This window comes from Salmo salar, chromosome ssa13 (assembly GCF_905237065.1).
Source record: "Salmo salar chromosome ssa13, Ssal_v3.1, whole genome shotgun sequence".
NCBI classification, from domain to species: domain Eukaryota; kingdom Metazoa; phylum Chordata; class Actinopteri; order Salmoniformes; family Salmonidae; genus Salmo; species Salmo salar.
In genome coordinates this window covers 31,750,526-31,773,084 of record NC_059454.1, presented here as the reverse complement: position 1 = coordinate 31,773,084, position 22,559 = coordinate 31,750,526, and the positions used below count along the sequence as shown (strand labels likewise).

The following is a 22,559-nucleotide window of genomic DNA, read 5'->3' as shown; positions in this document are numbered from 1 at the left end:
ATACAAGCAGTGGACACTATTTCTGTGCTTTTAGGGCCCATAATGCAACTCTTCAAATAATGGGAGTGTGGCTTCACATAATTTCAAGTTTCCAGTTTTATTAGTGGTATGTACAGGATACACATGGTATACACCGCCCAACGAAATGCTTACTTGCAGGTTCCTTCTCGACAATGCAACAACAATAAGAAATAATACAAGATAAGAACAGGAACATAAAGTAAATGGCTCAGTAGAATAGAATAAACGTTTTAGCATCAGTATAATACAGGAAGGTACAATTTATAGTCCAATATTTACACATTTATCAGGGAAGGGGGATTGGGGGGCACGTGTTTAAACTGTGCAGTATGTAGCAATCATAACGAGCCTGGTAGCATGACTGTGTGTGTGTGTGTGTGTGTGTGTGTGTGTGTGTGTGTGTGTGTGTGTGTGTGTGTATCTGTGTGTGTGTATGTGGGGAGTGTAAAGCTGTGTGTGTGTGTGTGTGTGTCTGTGTGTGTGTGTGTGTGTGTGTGTGTGTGTGTGTGTGTGTGTGTGTGTGTGTGTGTGTGTGTGTGTGTGTGTGTGTGTGTGTGTGTGTGTGTGTGTGTGTGTGTGTGTGTGTGTGTGAAGGAGTATATGTCTGTGTGGGTTTTAAGACAACAATTGCCGGGTTCTTTGCATAGTGCCCCACTAAGCTACCGAAGACGCAGCATGATACATAACGGTATTAGGTAACACTTTACTTGACATCTTGTGTAATAACATGTTATGACACAGTCCTAACCATGTCATAACAGCTGACATAACATGTTGCATGTTAAAGTATGGTCAAAGCACTGTCATGACCCATATATTTAGACGTGTTGTGACATATATTGTGTTATTTTATGGCTGGTTATGACGCCTACATAAACCCACACATTCTATTACACCAGGAATGTGTAACCAACTTTCAAATGAAAGGAATCTTCTTGGCAGGGAAATAACACATTTGAATACATTTGGGTTTTGACACTCTTATGTAGGTGTCATAACCAGCCATAAAATAACACAATATATATCATCCATGTGTAAATATATGGGTCATGACAGTGTTATGACCATATTATGACAGGGTATGACAAGTAATGTCAGCTGTTATGACATATTATGACATGGTATTACTATTACCTAGTATTACTATGACCTACTATTATCACAGGGCAACTGAGAAGCATGGAGCTACAGAGAGGGGGTTGTATTGTTCCCGGGCACTGAGGCTGCGTCCCAAATGACACACTATTCCCTATATAGTGCACTACTTTTGAATAGGTCAACGGATATTGCGCTATATAAGGAGCAGGGCGGCATTGGAGACTCAACCTGCGGTGAAGGTTTAGAGTTCCCAGGGGACCGCTGAAGGGGACTGTTCTCCTTTAGTGTTGAGATGGGAAAGGCACCACATGTATGTATTCATCATTGGGGACGGAAGCATATCTAATCCATGTGAATAATATGAGTCTCACTGTTTCATACATCATCTTGTCTCCTGAGGGTGTCCGGCAGGTGTGATGGATTAAAACATCATTATCTCCCCAAACTGTAAATGACCTGATTGTGGGGTGTTTCATTCCCAATACCTGTTTAATGGAATACTCCCAAACTGGGGCTAATCCAGCCAGCGGGGCCTTAATCTCACTTTTTATTTGTCCTATTAGTTCCTATAGGGACAGGGTTCCAGATAAATCAGTTTGAGACGGGTGTGTAAACCATTCCCCTGTGCCATGTTAACCATTGTGTTTTCAGGAGCATAAGGGTCGGTAAGAGAGAGAGAGAGAGAGAGAGAGAGAGAGAGAGAGAGAGAGAGAGAGAGAGAGACTCTGTTTGTCCTACCTATCCCCTCCTTCATTTTCTCTATTTGTCTCTCCTCATTGGATAATAGAAATGCCATTGTGGAAGGCCTGTGTTGTGCCTCAAACATCAAAACTCAATTTCCCAAGCTGACAGAGCAATTTACCCTTCCCCATATTCAGTTCATTAAAAGTTCCAGATAGCCCATCGTACATCTCCCCACTGTAAACGCTGGGACCGGAGAGAAACATAAAACTGTCTGTTCAGCTGCGAGGAGAGAAATTCTGCTTAGCATGCATTAGATTTATACACGGCAGTTCTTCTCTGTTGTTCTGACAATAAAGACACGCAGAGGAGAGCTGGGTTAGTCCAACGCAGGACTGAAGTTTTCTCAGGAGAAGAATGTTAAATCGACCTTATGTATGATCATCCTTGACCCCAGCTGTCATGGACAGGGTCTTGTTTCTAATGTACTGAATCTATGCATGGGTTATCTGAATTATATACCAGAATCAATGATGTTCTGACTGAAGTCATGTTCCCTGATGTACAGGATGTCATTATAGTGGTAATAAAAAAAATGAAAAAAAGACATGTTTTATTGTCCCATAGAGCAGATTAAAATGGTGACATAATGTGACTCATTGGTAGTAATTGGTCATCACAGGGCTTACACAGAGAGTAGACTGTTGTAATGAAGAGAAGATGGTGGTATTGATTCAGGTATAGTAGAGTGGAGATATGTTAGCTCTGTCAGCACAGGAAGTTAATAGCAGCTATTTGAAGGTCTCTGTTTGATGTGGAGTTTGTTCTCTCTTCTTTCACTGAAAAAGGCAGGAAGTATCAGCTGACTGAAATCTGATTTGTGAGGCGGACATCTTAATATAGTTGAGAGGATCAACGTGACTCTGGTTTGGAGTTGATTTGCCTGCCGTGCATGTGTGCTTCCTCGCATAATCTAATGTGTGTTCTATCCTGTTAGGTGCTGAGTTAGTACGAGAATGTGTGCATTTGAAAAGAAAGTGTTCTTTCTCCCATCAATGAGCTTACCAGAAGAATAGACTAACTATGGGACGTTCTTCTTGAATAGCTGGGACATTGTCTTTAACCCAATGCTAAGCTTGGTTAGACTCCTTAAACCCACAACGATCTGGTTTTGTTGCTATGGTAGCAGCGTGCGGCGGTGCATAGCTCCTGCTGTTGACCATGGAGGTGTATTAAACTGGGCGGTTAGAGCAGTAACAAGCTGTCCTCACTGGAGCTAAAACGTTCCTCCTCTCTGAAGTATGGAGCTAAAACGTTCCTCCTTACTGAAGTATGGAGCTAAAACGTTCCTCCTTAAAGTATGGAGCTAAAACGTTCCTCCTCTCTGAAGTATGGAGCTAAAACGTTCCTCCTCTCTGAAGTATGGAGCTAAAACGTTCCTCCTCTCTGAAGTATGGAGCTAAAACGTTCCTCCTCTCTGAAGTATGGAGCTAAAACGTTCCTCCTTACTGAGGTATGGAGCTAAAACGTTCCTCCTCTCTGAAGTATGGAGCTAAAACGTTCCTCCTCACTGAAGTATGGAGCTAAAACGTTCCTCCTGTCACGGTTGTCGTCGGTGAATGAGGACCAAAACGCAGCAGGTACGTGAATGCTCATCTTGATTTTTAATTACTCTCAAAATGAACATACAAAAATAACAAACACGAAAAACGAACGACAATAACAGTCTGACTAGGCACACGGCTAAGCACAGAACAATCACCCCACAAATAACACATACAAACACACCCTAATATATGGGACTCTCAATCAAAGGCAGATAGACAACACCTGCCTTCAACTGAGAGTCCCAACCCCAATCAACCAAACATAGAAACACACACACTAGACTAACCATAGAATTAACTAAACATAAACCAAAACCCGGAAATACTAAATCAAACACCCTTTACACAAACACACCACCCCGAACCACAAAACAAATACCCCCTGCCACGCCCTGACCAAACTACAAAACAATTAACCTTATATACTGGCCAGGACGTGACAGTACCCCCCCCTTAAAGGTGCTACCCCAGAAGCACCTTAACAAAAAATAACCCCAAGCAACACCAACAAAAAGTCCCCTTTTCTAAAGGGAGGGAAGGGAGGGTGGCTGCCGTCAACGACGGCACTGTGCGACACCCCCCCTCCCCAACCCACCTATTTCTGGAGGTGGATCTGGTTCCGGCCGTTCCAGGCTGTCGGGCCACTCTGGCATCGCCGAGGGGCAGTCGGGCCAGTCTGGCATCGCCGGGGGACAGTCTGGGCAGTCTGGCAGTTCGGGACGGTCTGGGCAGTCTGGCAGTTCGGGACAGTCTGGCCACTCGGGCCACTCCGGCAGTTCAGGGCAGTCTGGCCACTCCGGCAGTTCAGGGCAGTCTGGCCACTCCGGCAGTTCAGGGCAGTCTGGCCACTCCGGCAGTTCAGGGCAGTCTGGCCACTCCGGCAGTTCAGCGCAGTCTGGCCACTCCGGCAGTTCAGGGCAGTCTGGCCACTCCGGCAGTTCAGGGCAGTCTGGCCACTCCGGCAGTTCAGGGCAGTCTGGCCACTCCGGCAGTTCAGGGCAGTCTGGCCACTCCGGCAGTTCAGGGCAGTCTGGCCACTCCGGCAGTTCAGGGCAGTCTGGCCACTCCGGCAGTTCAGCGCAGTCTGGCCTCTCTGGCGACTGTTGACTGGCGGGCAGCTCTGGCGACTGTTGACTGGCGGGCAGCTCTGGCGACTGTTGACTGGCGGGCAGCTCTGACGATGACTGTTGACTGGCGGGCAGCTCTGACGATGACTGTTGACTGGCGGGCAGCTCTGACGATGACTGTTGACTGGCGGGCAGCTCTGATGATGACTGTTGACTGGCGGGCAGCTCTGATGATGACTGTTGACTGGCGGGCAGCTCTGATGAAGACTGTTGACTGGCGGGCAGCTCTGATGAAGACTGTTGACTGGCGGGCAGCTCTGATGAAGACTGTTGACTGGCGGGCAGCTCTGATGATGACTGTTGACTGGCGGGCAGCTCTGATGATGACTGTTGACTGGCGGGCTGACGCACTATAATCCTGGTGCGTGGTGCTGGTACCGGATATACCAGCTTATGAACACTCACCTCCAGGCTAGTGCGGGGAGCGGGAACAGGACGAGTCGGACTGGGTTGACGCACTTCCGGGTCCGCACGAGAGACAGGAGCTGGAAACCCAGGGCTATGGAGGCGCACAGTCGGTCTAGATCTTACCTCCTGCACAACCCGCCTTGGCTGGATGGAACTAGTAACCCTGTACGTGCGGGGTGCTCGTACAGGGCAGACTGGGCTGTGCAGGGGCCTGATGGTAGCCGTGCGTAGAGCGGGAGTTGGGTAGCCTGGTCCTCGGAGGCGTACCGGCGACCAGATGCGCTGCGCAGGCATCCTCCTACCAGGCTGGATGCCCGCTCTAGCACGGCACCTGCGAGGGGCTGGAATAATGCGCACCGGACTGTGCGTGCGTATGGGTGAGATAGTGCGCTCCTCAGCGAAACATAGCGCTCTCCACCCCATACGCTCCTCCATATAACCACGGGTAGCTGGCTTCCGGCTCTTCTTACGCCTAGCCAAACTACCCGTGTGCCCCCCCAAAAAAAATTCTTGGGGGTGCCTCTCGTGCATCTCCTTCAGCGCGTCCACTCTGGCCTCGTACCACCGCCTCTCTGCCTTGGCTGCCTCAATTTCCCACTGCGGGCGGCGATAATCCCCAGCCTGATGCCAGGGTCCGGCCCCGTCCAGAACTTCCTCCCAAGTCCACTTCTCCCGCCAGTCCAACTCGAACTCCGTCTGCTCCTTCCTCTGCTGCTTGGTCCTTTGGTGGTGGGTGATTCTGTCACGGTTGTTGTCGGTGAATGAGGACCAAAACGCAGCAGGTACGTGAATGCTCATCTTGATTTTTAATTACTCTCAAAATGAACATACAAAAATAACAAACACGAAAAACTAACGACAATAACAGTCTGACTAGGCACACGGCTAAGCACAGAACAATCACCCCACAAATAACACATACAAACACACCCTAATATATGGGACTCTCAATCAAAGGCAGATAGACAACACCTGCCTTCAACTGAGAGTCCCAACCCCAATCAACCAAACATAGAAACACACACACTAGACTAACCATAGAATTAACTAAACATAAACCAAAACCCGGAAATACTAAATCAAACACCCTTTACACAAACACACCACCCCGAACCACATAAAACAAATACCCCCTGCCACGCCCTGACCAAACTACAAAACAATTAACCTTATATACTGGCCAGGACGTGACACCTCCTCACTGAAGTATAGAGCTAAAATGTTCCTCCTTACTGAGGTATGGAGTTAAAACGTTCCTCCTTAAAGTATGGAGCTAAAACGTTCCTCCTCTCTGAAGTATGGAGCTAAAACGTTCCTCCTCTCTGAAGTATGGAGCTAAAACGTTCCTCCTTACTGAGGTATGGAGCTAAAACGTTCCTCCTTACTGAAGTATGGAGCTAAAACGTTCCTCCTTACTGAAGTATGTAGCTAAAACGTTCCTCCTCACTGAAGTATGGAGCTAAAATGTTACTCCTCTCTGAAGTATGGAGCTAAAACGTTCCTCCTCTCTGAAGTATGGAGATAAAACGTTCCTCCTCTCTGAAGTATGGAGCTAAAACGTTCCTCCTCTCTGAAGTATGGAGATAAAACGTTCCTCCTCTCTGAAGTATGGAGCTAAAACGTTCCTCCTTACTGAAGTATGGAGCTAAAACGTTCCTCCTCTCTGAAGTGTGGAGCTAAAACGTTCCTCCTCACTGAAGTATGGAGCTAAAACGTTCCTCCTCACTGAAGTATGGAGCTAAAACGTTCCTCCTTACTGAGGTATGGAGTTAAAACGTTCCTCCTTACTGAAGTATGGAGCTAAAACGTTCCTCCTTACTGAGGTATGGAGTTAAAACGTTCCTCCTTACTGAAGTATGGAGCTAAAACGTTCCTCCTTAAAGTATGGAGCTAAAACGTTCCTCCTCTCTGAAGTATGGAGCTAAAACGTTCCTCCTTACCGAAGTATGGAGCTAAAACGTTCCTCCTTACTGAAGTATGGAGCTAAAACTTTCCTCCTCTCTGAAGTATGGAGCTAAAATGTTCCTCCTCACTGAAGTATGGAGCTAAAACGTTCCTCCTTACTGAAGTATGGAGCTAAAATGTTCCTCCTCTCTGAAGTATGGAGCTAAAACGTTCCTCCTTACTGAAGTATGGAGCTAAAACGTTCCTCCTCACTGAAGTATGGAGCTAAAACGTTCCTCCTCACTGAAGTATGGAGCTAAAACGTTCCTTCTTACGAAGTATTGAGCTAAAACGTTCCTCCTCACTGGAACATTCTTGTTTTATTAGCTCTGGGATCTCCTCTTCCCAACTTAATCAGCAGCAGATACCCAGGATCTCAGAGTAGGAAAGGAATCACATTTGCCATGTCAGTTTCGTAACCAGAGGCAGCAGTAGAGGAACTACGTGTTAAGAACTAAGAATGAGCCTTTCACTACACCGCAGTAACATCTGCTAAACATGTGGATGTAACAAATAACATTTGATTTGATTTAATTGAAGTGTATCTGAACTCTAGAAAGATGATCTGAGCAGATCAATCAGAGCTCTATCAGCAGCTTCTGCTCCTTCGTCATTGTTTCCTACAGAACAGTCACAGGGACAGAATAGTCACAGGGACAGAACAGTCACAGAACAGTCACAGGGACAGAATAGTCACAGGGACAGAACAGTCACAGAACAGTCACAGGGACAGAACAGTCACAGGGACAGAACAGTCACAGGGACAGAACAGGGACAGAACAGTCACAGGGACAGAACACTTACAGGGACAGAACAGGGACAGAACAGTCACAGGGACAGAACAGTCACAGGGACAGAACAGCAGGGAATGTGGATGAAACCAGGGTCATGTTACACAATTGTCTGATTACAGAGGAATCAGGGTTAAGCAGAACTAAGTGATTTGTCAGGAAGGATCGAGGACACAGTAACACAGCAGCTTTTTGTGCTGTGATCAACTGACCTGATACCACAGAACTCTTTGAGGTGGATGCCATTCATTCAGTAGGTTGTGACCAGCGGTAGAAGTCACCTGCCTGTTTTGGTCAGTGGCATGTGAGGCAGATTTTTTGTGCGAGAGTGTGCTTTTCCTCTCCCTCTGTGAGAATGTGGTGGCCACCACAGAGAGTGGAGCGCAGGTGACACTGCCAAGTGGCGTTATTCCCTCTCCCCACTCCCCCCCCTCTCTCTCTCCCTCTCTCTCTCCCCCCTCTCTCTCTCTCTCTCTCTCTCTCTCTTCCCCCTCTCTCTCTCTCTCTCTCTCTCTCTCTCTCTCTCTCTCTCTCTCTCTCTCTCTCTCTCTCTCTCCCTCTCTCCCTCTCTCCCTCTCTCTCTCTCTCTCTCTCTCTCTCTCTCTCTCTCTCTCTCCCTCTCTCTGTCTCTCAAGGCTGTGACTATGTCAGTGACTGTGATGTATGGCCTCATTGGCCATGTTTCTCTCTATAACCAGCCAAATTCAAGACAGATGAGAGGAAAAGGGATGAAAAAAGCCTCCAGAAGGAAAAGTTTGTTGGTGTGAAATGAAGCCTTGTCTTTTTCGGGGTGGGCAGAGGAATGACCTATTCTGTGTGTGTGTGATGGGGCTGGTTCTGAGGGGTGCTGACAGAATGACCCATCCATCACAGTATTGTGCTCTGATAGCACATTCCATTTTGGCGCAAATGACACAGATGGAGCAACTACAGTAGGCCGGCCTAGCTGTGCCTGTGCCGCTGCGCTGATGTGAAATGAAATATCAGAGGCACAATTAGATTAGTGTTTCTATAGTCTCCTCCCTCGCTCTCCTCCCTCGCTCCCTCCTTCCTGTGGCTGATTAAGATGCGCTCCATTGTGACCTAAATGAGAGAGGCTCATTTGTGGGGTTATTTATTTGTAATAAATCCCTCCCTGAGATGAACAGCAGTGTCCGCTGCTGCTGCCTGCCTGTAGCAGTAAATAGGTGCTGTAATAGATCTTTAGGAAGACAAAGGACTGGTGGGGAAGCTAACATCTTCCTTCCTATTATTTACTTTATAAAACTCAATAATTGAAATGGTCAATTGAAATATGATCTTTCCCTGCATCTTTCCCTGCATCTTTCCCTGCATCACTAGGCCTATTAAATAAACGATCTGCTCTGGTGTTTAGGTTAAAACGGTAAACAGTATGTGTGACTGCCTCATTGTATTGTTTAGTCAGATTTGTCCAGGGGGAACATAATGACAGATATTTGCTGTTATTGCCTCTGTGGTTACTTGGTGTAATAATGACATCAGGACTATCATATCAGAGGCACTGACATCTTGGTTTTTCTGTTTTTGCTTGCACACATAATACTGCCGATACTTATACTGTACAGTATACTATTGAATGGAAAATCCCCATTGGACTCCCACACTCCAATACCCAGCACCTTCTACTACTGTCTCTACACTGCTAACCACCAGCTGTGATAGACCACAACCTGACAGTGTCATGCCTTACAGCAGCTGTTACTCTCTACCGTGCATAACCTTCTTTCTTACTGTGTCTCACTTCTCTCTCTCTCTTTCTCTTTCTCTCTTTCTCTCACTCTCTTTCTCTCTCTTTCTCTCACTCTCTTTCTCTCTCGCCCTCTCTCTGTTTCTCACTTCTATCTCTCTCTCTTTCTCTCACTCTCATTCTCTCTCTCCCTCTCTCTCTCTTTCTCTCTCTCCTCTCTGTTTCTCACTTCTATCTCTCTCCCTCTTTCTCTCTTTCTCTCACTCTCTTTCTCTCACTCTCTTTCTCCCTCTCCCTCTCCCTCTCTCTCTCTCTCTCTCTCTCTCTCTCTCTCACTTTATTTCTCTCTCTCTCTCCCTCTCTCTTATGGCAGGCAGTAATGTAGTGCGCTGCCAACCCACATCTCTCTGTGTCCTCCCCAAACAGGACGGGTAGCCTACTCTCATCAGAGAGGTCTTTGAAACCTTGAAAAAGGGTTTCAAATTTCGGGAAATGACACTCTTTAATTGTTTGATATTTTTTACATTTTGTCAGGAAATGCAGCTCTGTCTCAGGTTCTGCTGTTGTGCAGTGGTTGCACAGCCTTTCCTCTACCCTTCTCAATCTCTCTCACTCTCTCTTTCTTTCTCTCTCTCGCTCTCTCTCTCTCTGCCTCTCTCTCCCTCCTTCTCTCTCGTTCTCTCGTTCTCTTTCTTTCTCTCTGTCTCTCTCTCTGTCTCTCCCTCCCTTTCTTCTCCCCTCAGAGAGAGGTCCAACTCCATACTAGATTTTCTCTGTCTAGTCAATAATTACAGTCCTCCCAGCAGTGAAGTCCTCAATGGTCTCAGATTAAATGGATCCTGTTTGATTTCCAACACTTGATTTAGAAGCCTGCAGTAGTAATATAATAAAATCCCAGTGAGATGGTGTGAGTTGACTCCTGCTGAAAGTGTGGGTGTGAATGTGTGACACCCAACAAGCATGCAGACAGACAAGCAGGCAGGCAGAATGAGAGACAGAGAGAGGAGAGAGAGATACATGGAGAGAGGAGGAGAGAGAGACAGGGAGAGAGGAGGAGAGAGAGGGAGAGAGAGAATGAAAGATAGAGAAAGAGAGAAAGAGAGAGAGGGAGGGAGGCAGAGAGAGAGAGAGCACACCATACATGCCCACACTCTTCCTCTGCCCTGCTGACCACTCATATACTGCCCTGCAGAGCCCAGATGTGCTCGTCACAGTCCCTACTGTCTCTGCTCAAACCATTTGGTGCAGTGGAGCTATTTCATGTGGATTTCTCATAACAGTATGATGACAAATGCACACACACACTCAGACACAGAACACATATGTGGAATTGTTCAACTCCAATCCTGAGTGAAACAGCTGGAAGTGTGTGAGCTATGCTCTCTGCTCTCTGTGTGACAGGAGTAACTGTGGTCAGGTCTGCTGTCCCACAAACCTTGTCACGGACTGTCCTCTCACTGACACACACACACACACACACACACACACACACACACACACACACACACACACACACACACACACTCTCTCTCTCTCTCTCTCTCTCTCTCTCTCTCTCTCTCTCTCTCTCACACACACACACACAGAGTAATGGATGTACGCACACACACGTACAGACAAACACAAGAAATCACACACACACAGAGGCCCAATAATAACCAAATATGCTGGTGTCCAGTCGGTTGTGTTTGAGAGTGCAGGCCTGTGGGTGATTGAGACCAGACAGAACGGCTGTCTGTCACCTACTCGCTGCACAGAACACACAAGTGTTAGAGACAAGGACAAATCTGTTTTTTAGAAAGACAACTGTGTGCCAGTTTGTCATGGTGTATGTCAACAAATACTACATTCACAGCTGAACACTCATCCACTCCCTCTGTAAACTCTTAAGCGTTCTATGATGTTAACCATGTGGATTGTTTCTGTGTGTTTCCAGGTGAGCCGTGTTCCAGTGGAGAGCTGTGAGCAGTACTCCTCCTGCAGCGCCTGTCTGGGTTCAGGAGATCCCCACTGTGGCTGGTGTGTCCTCCACAATGTGTAAGTACTGTATGACCACACGAGCTGCTCTGACGCTGCGTACCTGACATTACTATGTCCTCAACTCCATACTATCAAGTCACCTGAAGAACCAAAACTGTCTCTCTGTCAGGTGTTCCAGGAAGGATCGTTGTGAGAGGGCTGATGAGCCTCAGCGTTTTGCCTCCCGAGTGGAGCAGTGTGTCAAACTCAGTGTCCAGCCTAGAAACATCTCTGTCACCATGTCCGAAGTGCAGGTGCGTCACCTGACAATAAATCGTGTGTGTGCGTGCCCGTGTGTTTCTGTGTGTGTATGTGTGTGTGTGTGTTCTCACATTGACGTGTCCCTCACACTCTCCTCTCTCTCTGTATTCCTAGCTGGTGCTGCAGGCCCAGAATGTGCCTAACCTTTCGGCAGGGGTCAACTGCTCCTTTGAGGATTACACTGAGACAGAGGGACGCATCTTTGGGGGACGCATCTACTGCCTGTCCCCTTCCACGCGAGAGGTCGCCCCCATCACACGCAACCAGGGTGAGGCATTTAGCCACTGCATCCTCATGCTGCTGTTTGCTACTTATATAACCCAGTTACACTGTGTGTGAACAGCATTGGATTATTTGTCTGGGTGTAGATTGTGTTGTACTGACGTACTGTGACTATTTCTTGGGGACAAACGTACTGTGAAGCTGTTAGGGCTGGGTTCCGGATAGAACCAAAAAGGGTTCTATGCTTGCTTCATATATGACACCTCTTAAGGTTCTATATAGAACTATTTTGTAGAGTTCTTTGATCAGAACCCCAGGAGTTCTTCACTGAACCACAACTGGTTCCATATAGAACCCTTAGGTTCCATATAGGGTTCTATATATAGGGTTCTATATGGAACCAATTTCAGTTCTATATAGAACCTTTAGGCTTGCTATATATGAAGCAAGCCTTGAACCCTTTTTGGTTCTATCCAGAACCTTTTTTTCTAAGAGTGTACCATATTTAACTATATACCGGTATTGATCCCCCGACCAGTTTGGGTTTTACTTTCAATGTTTGGTTTGTTAAATGCCATATCCGGTGCATGTAATGCCTGTTTTTATAGTTTGGTCCGTTTGCTACTTGAGTCATCTTTCTCCTCTTCCTGCTGCATGCTGCTAACCACACCAAGCCCCGCCCCCTGTCACTCAAGGAGAGAGCAGTTGCTCGACCACGGAGTCACAAGCACTGTCTTGTCATCCACTGCAGTCACATGGTCAGATGGATGCTGGCATGGTGTTCCATAATTACACTATTAGTTTGTGTATCTTACTGTCTGCCAACTACTGTCTGCTAGTTTGTCTTCTCTTAGCAAGTTGTTGCTAAAATAAATTGTGTTAGCCGCAAAATACTTTATTAATGACATGTCACTGGCGTTGAGTAAATCACCCAACACTATACACGTCAGCTACTACAGCGAATGAAATGACTGCAACACTTAACAAAGAACTGCAGTTAGTTTCAGAATGGGTAGCAAGGAATAAGTTAGTCCTAAATATTTCCAAAACTAAAAGCATTGTATTTGGAACAAATCATTCACTAAACCCTAAACCTCAACTACATCTCCTAATGAATACTGTTGAAATTGAGCAAGTTGAGGTGACTAAACTGCTTGGAGTAACCCTGGATTGTACACTGTCATGGTCAAAACATATTGGTACAACAATAGCTAAGATGGGGAGAAGTCTGTCCATAATAAAGCGTTACTACGCCTTCTTAACAGCACTATCAACAAGGCAGGTCCTACAGGCCCTAGTTTTGTTGCACCTGGACTACTGTTCAGTCGTGTGGTCAGGTGCCACAGAGGGACTTAGGAAAATTGCAGTTGGCTCAGAACAGGGCAGCACAGCTGGCCCTTAAAAGTATACAGCGAGCTAACATTAATTATTTACAGTCCCCAAGTCCAGAACAGACTATGGGAGGCACACAGTACTACATAGAGCCATGACTACATGGAACTCTATTCCACATCAGGTAACTGATGCAAGCAGTAGAATCAGATTGATAAAAACAGGTAAAAATACACTTTATGGCACAACGGGGACTGTGAAGAGACACACACAAAAGTATAGCCACATGCATACACACACATTGTGATATTGTTGAATGGTGGAATTAAACATGTTGTATTGTAGATATGTAGTGGTGTAATAATGTTAATGTTATATGATGTCTTGTTTATCTTTCATTGATGTAAGTGCTTTAATATGTTTGGACCGTAGGAAGAGTATCTGCTGCCTTGGCAGGAACTAATGGGGATCCATAATAAACCCCAGGAAGAGTAGCTGCTGCCTTGGCAGGAACTAATGGGCATTCATAATAAACCCCAGGAAGAGTAGCTGCTGCCTTGGCAGGAACTAATGGGGATCCATAATAAACCCCAGAAAGAGTAGCTGCTGCCTTGGCAGGAACTAATGGAGATTCATAATAAACCCCAGAAGAGTAGCTGCTGCCTTGGCAGGAACTAATGGGGATTCATAATAAACCCCAGGAAGAGTATCTGCTGCCTTGGCAGGAACTAATGGGGATCCATAATAAACCCCAGGAAGAGTAGCTGCTGCCTTGGCAGGAACTAATGGGGATTCATAATAAACCCCAGGAAGAGTATCTGCTGCCTTGGCAGGAACTAATGGGGATCCATAATAAACCCCAGGAAGAGTAGCTGCTGCCTTGGCAGGAACTAATGGGGATCCATAATAAACCCCAGGAAGAGTATCTGCTGCCTTGGCAGGAACTAATGCGGATCCATAATAAACCCCAGGAAGAGTAGCTGCTGCCTTGGCAGGAACTAATGGGGATCCATAATAAACCCCAGGAAGAGTAGCTGCTGCCTTGGCAGGAACTAATGGGGATCCATAATAAACCCCAGGAAGAGTAGCTGCTGCCTTGGCAGGAACTAATGGGGATCCATAATAAACCCCAGGAAGAGTATCTGCTGCCTTGGCAGGAACTAATGGGGATCCATAATAAACCCCAGGAAGAGTAGCTGCTGCCTTGGCAGGAACTAATGGGGATCCATAATAAACCCCAGGAAGAGTAGCTGCTGCCTTGGCAGGAACTAATGGGGATCCATAATAAACCCCAGGAAGAGTAGCTGCTGCCTTGGCAGGAACTAATGGGGATCCATAATAAACCCCAGGAAGACTAGCTGCTGCCTTGGCAGGAACTAATGGGGATCCATAATAAACCCCAGGAAGAGTAGCTGCTGCCTTGGCAGGAACTAATGGGGATCCATAATAAACCCCAGGAAGAGTATCTGCTGCCTTGGCAGGAACTAATGGGGATCCATAATAAACCCCAGGAAGAGTAGCTGCTGCCTTGGCAGGAACTAATGGGGATCCATAATAAATACAAATATAAATACTAATCACAAACATAGCTAGTTAATACAACCTGGTACCAGTGATGGTGTAAGCTTAGATAAACATGTTGTTTGTGCAATGGTATCTTCTAAATCAGAAAGGAATAGGTGAAGAATGAATATGTTAGCTAGCTGCTCGACGAACATCTCATTCCAAAATCATGGGCATTATTATGGAGTTGGTCCCCCCTTTGCTGCTTAAACAGCCTCCACTCTTCTGGGAAGGCATTCCACTTGATGTTGGGACATTACTATGGGGACTTGCTTCCATTCAGCTACAAGAGCATTAGTGAGGTCGGGCACTGATGTTGGGCGATTAGGCCTGGCTCGCTGTCAGCGTTCCGATTCATCCCAAAGGTGTACGATGGGGTTGGGGGAAGGGGCTCTTTGCAGGCCAGTCAAGTTCTTCCACACCGATCTCAACAAACCATTTCTGTATGGACCTCGCTTTGTGCACGGGGGCATTTTGAAACAGGAAAGACCTTCCCCAAACTCTTGCCAGTTGGAAGCACAGAATTGTCTAGAATGTCATTGTATGCTGTAGCATTAAGATTTCCCTTCACTGGAACTAAGGGGCCTAGCCTGAACCATGAAAAACAGCCCCAGACCATTATTCCTCCTTCACCAAACTTTACAGTTGGCAATATGCATACGGGCAGGTAGCATTCTCCTGGCATCTGCCAAACCCAGATTCGTCCTGTCGGACTGCCAGATGGTGAAGCGTGATTCATCACTCCAGAGAACATGTTTCCACTGCTACAATGGCGGCGAGATTTACACCACTCCAGTCGACGCTTGGCATTGCACATGGTAATCTTAGGCTTATGTGCAGCTGCTCGGCCATGGAAACCCATTTCATGAAGCTCCCGACGAATAGTTATTGTGCTGACGTTGCTTCCAGAAGCAGTTTGGAACTCGCTAGTGAGCGTTGCAACCGAAGGACAGACGATTTTTACACGCTACGCGCTTCAGCACTCGGCTGTCCCGTTCTGATAGCTTGTGTGGCCTACCACTTCGTGGCTGAGCCATTGTTGCTCCTAGACATTTCCACTTCACAATAACAGCACCTACAGTTGACAGGTCCTACTCTAGCAGGGCAGAAATTTGCCGAACTGACTTGTTGGAAAGGTGGCATCCTATGACGGTGTCACGTTGAAAGTCACTGAGCTCTTCAGTAAGGCCATTCTACTGACAATGTTTCCTATGGAGATTGCATGGCTGTGGGCTCGATTCTGTACACCTGTCAGCAACGGGTGTGGCTGAAATAGCTGTAGCCACTAATTTGAAGGGGTGTTCACGTACTTTTGTATATATACTGTACAAGAGGTAAGAAAACATGCCATGTAACATCTATTTAAGGTCACCTGGAAAGACTGACCAACACTTTGGTTCCTACCTTGTCAATAATTCTTCCCTGGCTTATGTATTTGTTGTCATGTCAAACCACAATGTATTCAAGATGCTGCCCACTATTTTCCAACTATAGAATTAGAATAATGTGGAAATTATAATAATAGTAAAGGAAGATGAAGATGTATCTGACTGTGACTCTTCTAGGGGACAAGCGTACTGTAAAGATGTATCTGACTGTGACTCTTCTAGGGGACAAGCGTACTGTGAAGATGTATCTGACTGTGACTCTTCTAGGGGACAAGCGTACTGTGAAGATGTATCTGACTGTAACTCTTCTAGGGGACAAGCGTACTGTGAAGATGTATCTGACTGTGACTCTTCTAGGGGACAATCGTACTGTGAAGATGTATCTGACTGTAACTCTTCTAGGGGACAAGCGTGCTGTGAAGATGTATCTGACTGTGACTCTTCTAGGGGACAAGCGTACTGTGAAGATGTATCTGACTGTGACTCTTCTAGGGGACAAGCGTACTGTGAAGATGTATCTGACTGTGACTTCTAGGGGACAAGCATACTGTGAAGATGTATCTGACTGTGACTCTTCTAGGGGACAAGCGTACTGTGAAGATGTATCTGACTGTGACTCTTCTAGGGGACAAGCGTACTGTGAAGATGTATCTGACTGTGACTCTTCTAGGGGACAAGCGTACTGTGAAGATGTATCTGACTGTGACTCTTCTAGGGGACAATCGTACTGTGAAGATGTATCTGACTGTGACTCTTCTAGGGGACAAGCGTACTGTGAAGATGTATTTGACTGTGACTCTTCTAGGGGACAAGCGTACTGTGAAGATGTATCTCACTGTGACTCTTCTAGGGGACAAGCGTACTGTGAAGATGTATCTGACTGTGACTCTTCTAGGGGACAAGCGTACTGTGAAGCTGTATCTGAAGTCTAAGGAGACAGGGAAGAAGTTTGCCAGTGTGGACTTTGTCTTCTACAACTGCAGTGTGCACCAATCGTAAGTTCCGTTTTATTTAATTCTGTGTGTGTGTGCGTGTGTGTGAGAGAGAAAGAGAGATAGAGAAAGAGGAGCGAGAAATAGAGAAAGAGAGAGAAAGATACCCTCTCCTCTCTGCTCTGCAGTGCTTGTTACTGCTGATGAGATCAGACTCTTAATGTCATTTTCTTAATAACTTGGAGCTCCTCTGATGTCATCGATAAAGTTTTACTACACTGAGTTATGTTCCTTTACATCTGAGATCTGTCTCTTTCTTTCCCTCTCTTCCTCCCTTCCTCCACCCCACTCTCTCCCTCTCCCTCTCCTCCCCTCTAACTCTCTTCTACCCCCTCATTCTCTTCTTCTCCTCCCCTCTAACTCTCCTCTACCCCCTCATTCTCTTCTTCTCCTCCCCTCTAACTCTCCTCTACCCCCTCATTCTCTTCTTCTCCTCCCCTCTAACTCTCCTCTACCCCTCATTCTCTTCTTCTCCTCCCCTCTAACTCTCCTCTACCCCCTCATTCTCTTCTTCTCCTCCCCTCTAACTCTCCTCTACCCCCTCATTCTCTTCTTCTCCTCCCCTCTAACTCTCCTCTACCCCCTCATTCTCTTCTTCTCCTCCCCTCTAACTCTCCTCTACCCCCTCATTCTCTTCTTCTCCTCCCCTCTAACTCTCTTCTACCCCCTCATTCTCTTCTTCTCCTCCCCTCTAACTCTTCTCTACCCCCTCATTCTCTTCTTCTCCTCCCCTCTAACTCTCCTCTACCCCCTCATTCTCTTCTTCTGCTCCCCTCTAACTCTCCTCTACCCCCTCATTCTCTCCCTCTCCTCCCTTCTACCTCTCCCCTTCCTTTCCTGCACTCCCTTTCTCTCTTATTTCCTGTTGGTCCTCTCTCCTTCTGGTCCAGATGTTCCTCTCTGCTCTTATTTATCAAACTGATTTTTTTCCTGGCCTCTGCTCTGTGAGCTGCATACATTAGCACAGCAATATTATACTAATTAGCTGCCCTGGCGCCCCATTACAGCTGGACATAATGGAGAGTGTATGTAAAGTGTTCACCTGGACCTCTTATCAAGGCCCGATTCAACGTCTTTGAACCTAGAGGATGTGTGATTATATATGGGCCTCTGTAATGTGTGGGTGTGCGCTGTCTACCATGTGTTTGTGAGGGACTGTGTGTGTGTGTGCACGTGTGTGTGTGTGTGTGTGTGCGCGTGTGTATGTGTGTGTGCGTGCGCTCATGCGTGTGTGCATGAGGACTGGTTAAGCACTCTCACCATGCCTCTCTCATTGAATAAACAGGCATAGTGAGGTCTTTGATGTGCTGTATGCAACACAGCCCATCAGGATATTACAGTACACTACAGTCTAGTTTTAACAACCCAGCCTTGTCAGCCACATAGAACCCACGTGACCCCCTGACCTACTCCCCTCCTGACCTCTGACCCCTGACCCCAGCGTGTGTAGACTGCCAGTGGGCCGGGTGTGCCAACGGGGCTGTTGTGCAATAAAAAGCTTTCCTCAGAGGTGACGGGCATGGTGGGCGGAGAGGGCACTTTACTTGGCAAGGCAAATTTTTCCGCCAGCTATTTACATACACAGTAACAATATTAGAGTTTTGCATTTAAAGGACTGCTGGAATAGTTTAATTTAGCGTGTGAGGGACTGAATGTATTTTTAATGAGAGGAGCGAGGAGGAAAAGAGGGGGGAGAGGGTGAAAACAAGTGAAGGAGAGATGGATTGTGCCCTTTGTGTTGGGGATAATGCTTCCACAGAGCTAAAAGGTTAGCGCCTCAGCCAAACCATAGCGCCTATTAGAATATAAAAAGAATGAGGAAATGCATGCAGGATTCAGAGCCTTGAAAAGGCCCACTCATGGAAGGCAGAGAGCCCTGAGACAGGCTCTCGTAGGCGGGCTGGGTGTTCACTTCATCTCCCTGCTACCAGTGTTGAGGAAGCTTCTCTGAAAATATAGTTTACCAAGCTACCACTTACTTCACACTGGAAGAAATTAAGCTATACTAAAGCTATCCTTTAGAAAAATACAGTTGAATTAACCAAAGTTAAAAAGTAGTTCACTACATTCAAACTGCTTAATGAAAAATGATCGTATGTACATCTGAAATGTCAAATACAAATTGCAAGAACAGATCACTTTGGGGTCATATGTTAACAGAATGTGTAATTTAGCCTATTAAACACAATAATGAAGTTTCAAGTGAGAATTAGGCAGGTCTGATGCTGAAAAGACAGGAAATGATTGCCCACTTCACCCATATGAGTATTATTATTATTTTAAAGTAGTGTAGTTCCAGTAGTTAGCTACACCACTACATGGCAAGAAAGTAATTAACAACTGAAAACTTTACCTAGATTGGATTTTAGTTCAACTACCACCAAGATACTGCAAAATGTAGTTAAATGACCAGTTGATGGGAAGAAGAGGTCTTCTTTTGGGGTATCCACTCTCACTTCAATGATCCCAATTGTCTTTTCAATCTAACACTCACTATGTTCTGAACATAGAGTATCTATCACAGAACACACTGTAGGTGCTAGGATGAAGACAACTGGAGATACATAGTCATACACCTGATAGATGTTCTGAGTTGTTAGGTTGGAGGTAGAGGGGAGAAGCTGAGTTTATTCTAACCCAGGTTCAGGTGTGATATTTCCAGGCAGCAGAGGGTAAGTGATAGGGCTCTGGTCCTGGCATGGTGCCACTCTACCTGGCAGGACTGAGTCTAATAGACTGTATATCTGAATCCCTTGCCTATACCTCTCCTCTACCGTTTCTCGCATTTACCTCTACCTTTCCTCCTGAACCAGGCAGAACAAAGGAAACAGCCTCTGAGTGTTTATTCACCCAGCTCCTGAATAGGCACTATAGCAACAATAAAGCATGTTTGGAATTTAAGCAGAAACAAGCAAAGCTTTAATTAAGCCCATTTATTTTTAATTTGACTAGGCAAGTCCGTTAAGACCAAATTCTCATTTACAGTGACGGCCTACACCAGCCAAACCCGGACAGCTCTGGGCTAATTGTGCGCCGCCCTATGGGACTCCCAATCACGGCTGGTTGTGATACAACCTGGATTTTAACCAGGGTGTCTGTAGTGACGCCTCGAGCACTGAGATGCAGTGCTTTGGACAGCTGCGCCTCTTGGGAGCTCCATAGGGTGGGGCACAACTGCCCCAGTGTCGTCCGGGTTTGGCCGGTGTAGGCCGTCATTGTAAATAAGAATTTGTTCTTAACTGACAAATAAAATAAATACAAAAATAGGATCATTATATCAATGTATCTGTTTACTGATACTGATATGAAGTATGTTTTAACAGTGGGAAATGGTAGATCTACTGTAGGTCTACTGTACGCCTACTTAAATAAATCTATTCTGTATTTGATTAAGTAATAATGTATGCTTTTGGGTGGTCTGCTTAGCAGACAGGAAACATTGACTAGTTTGCAGTAGCAGCCCCAGAGCACGACAGAGGCTTTGATTTCCCGCTGTAGGACATACACATCTCCCAGTGTGGCGCTAAGAATCAGCAGGGTTCAAAGGGCATCGCCCCCTTCTCTGTATGCATCTAGGTGAGATCGATAGACCCAGATGTCTGGAGACTAGAAGGTAATACCCCTCAGAAGCAAACAAATAGCAGGCTGTTAGCGTAGCACAAATCCACCCTCTCTCTCTCTCTCTGTCTCTCTCTGTCACTCTGTCTCGCACTCTCTCTGTCTCTCTCTCTGTGTCTTTCTCTCTCTCTCTCTCTCTCTCTCTCTCTCTCTCTCTCTGTCTCTCTCTCTGTCTCTCTCTCTCACTTCCTCTCCATAGTAACACACATACAGGAATCGATTATAGACTTAATCCCGTAGAGCTAGGATGGTAGTGGGTCCTGCTCATTATAGTAGTGTGGAGCTGTGCTGCACATGCCTCATTCTGTCACTGGAATACGGGAGTAAGAGGAACGTTAAGGGGCTTTGTAGAACTCATAAAGATTTTTGAGAAATCAATGTGTTTATGTGGGGCGAAGCGGAGTGGATTCAAACTAATGCATGTATTTTATTTTATCCTCTATTTTACTCTGCTGTAGCTGTAACAACCTTGTTGAGGCTGCTGGTAATCTATGTTCATTTATGCTTTCTGAACTAAGGAAAAAAACAGGCTTATCTGGGCCTTGCAGCTTATTTGAATATAAGCCTTTGAACATGTTGAATAGGAAGGAGGAGTATATCGATCTAGACATGTTCCTCTCTGTGGTTATTTTCATGTCTGTTGGAGACATGGCAACTGGAAGATGAAAACTTTGCTGTGTTCTGCTCTGTTTGGTTCTGTTCGGTTCTGCTCTGTTCTGTTCTGCTCTGTTCTGTTCTGCTCTGCTCACACCAATCTGTGGCTCACACAGATACTTCACTGTGTTGTGGCGTTTGACCGAGCAGCCCTACCACACTATACTGTTAGCGCCAAGGGCCAATAATAAAAATGAATTCAGAACATGGAGACACACTGAAACGTTCTTCCTGAAGTAAGATAATTACTCTACTGAAGTGACTTTAAACGTTTGAGGTAGATGACCTTTAAGTACACAGCAAAAATGGTGTTGAATCACCTTGTACAGGCTGTTGGTCTAGCCTCGTGTTGAGGATGGAGGATGGAACAGCCAGCCTCAGAGGCAGGGTTGAGGATGGAGGATGGAACAGCCAGCCTCAGAGGCAGGGTTGAGGATGGAGGATGGAACAGCCAGCCTCAGAGGCAGGTTTGAGGATGGAGGGTGGAACAGCCAGCCTCAGAGGCAGGGTTGAGGATGGAGGGTGGAACAGCCAGCCTCAGAGGCAGGGTTGAGGATGGAGGGTGGAACAGCTAGCCTCAGAGGCAGGGTTGAGGATGGAGGATGGAACAGCCAGCCTCAGAGGCAGGGTTGAGGATGGAGGGTGGAACAGCCAGCCTCAGAGGCAGGGTTGAGGATGGAGGATGGAACAGCCAGCCTCAGAGGCAGGGTTGAGGATGGAGGATGGAACAGCCAGCCTCAGAGGCAGGTTTGAGGATGGAGGGTGGAACAGCCAGCCTCAGAGGCAGGGTTGAGGATGGAGGGTGGAACAGCTAGCCTCAGAGGCAGGGTTGGTTCTGAACATCTATTCTAAAGGCTGATTGATCAATTAACTGAGTGAAATGTTTCATTAAGCAGCTCCCCGTGTCCTGGAAGGCTGTGTGTATTCTAATGTTGCTTCTAAATGATTGTTAAATGACTTAATTGGACAAATCCCCAGCAGAATTGATCTTGATGAGTTTGTGTACCCGTGTTAAGAGCCGACCCTGAAGTGTTTTTTTGTAGTGAAAAATCGCGGCATCAACTTTTGATTAGAAAGAGACTGATCATTCTCACAATTTTCTGTGAGAGTGAAATTAATATCATT

General features: G+C 46.3%; 1 protein-coding gene across 3 annotated transcripts in view; it reads left to right on the top strand.

Moving 5' to 3' along the window:
* LOC106566890 (plexin-A1) overlaps nt 1–22,559 on the top strand; it is a 274,998-nt gene that overhangs the window by 171,050 nt on the left and 81,389 nt on the right. For all 3 annotated transcript variants that reach the window (XM_014135443.2, XM_014135442.2, XM_045693144.1), the window contains exons 5-8: nt 11,322–11,422; nt 11,535–11,658; nt 11,780–11,933; nt 17,066–17,165. In XM_014135443.2, coding sequence (XP_013990918.1) covers nt 11,322–11,422; nt 11,535–11,658; nt 11,780–11,933; nt 17,066–17,165 — 479 coding nt within the window. The remainder of the gene's footprint in view (nt 1–11,321; nt 11,423–11,534; nt 11,659–11,779; nt 11,934–17,065; nt 17,166–22,559) is intronic.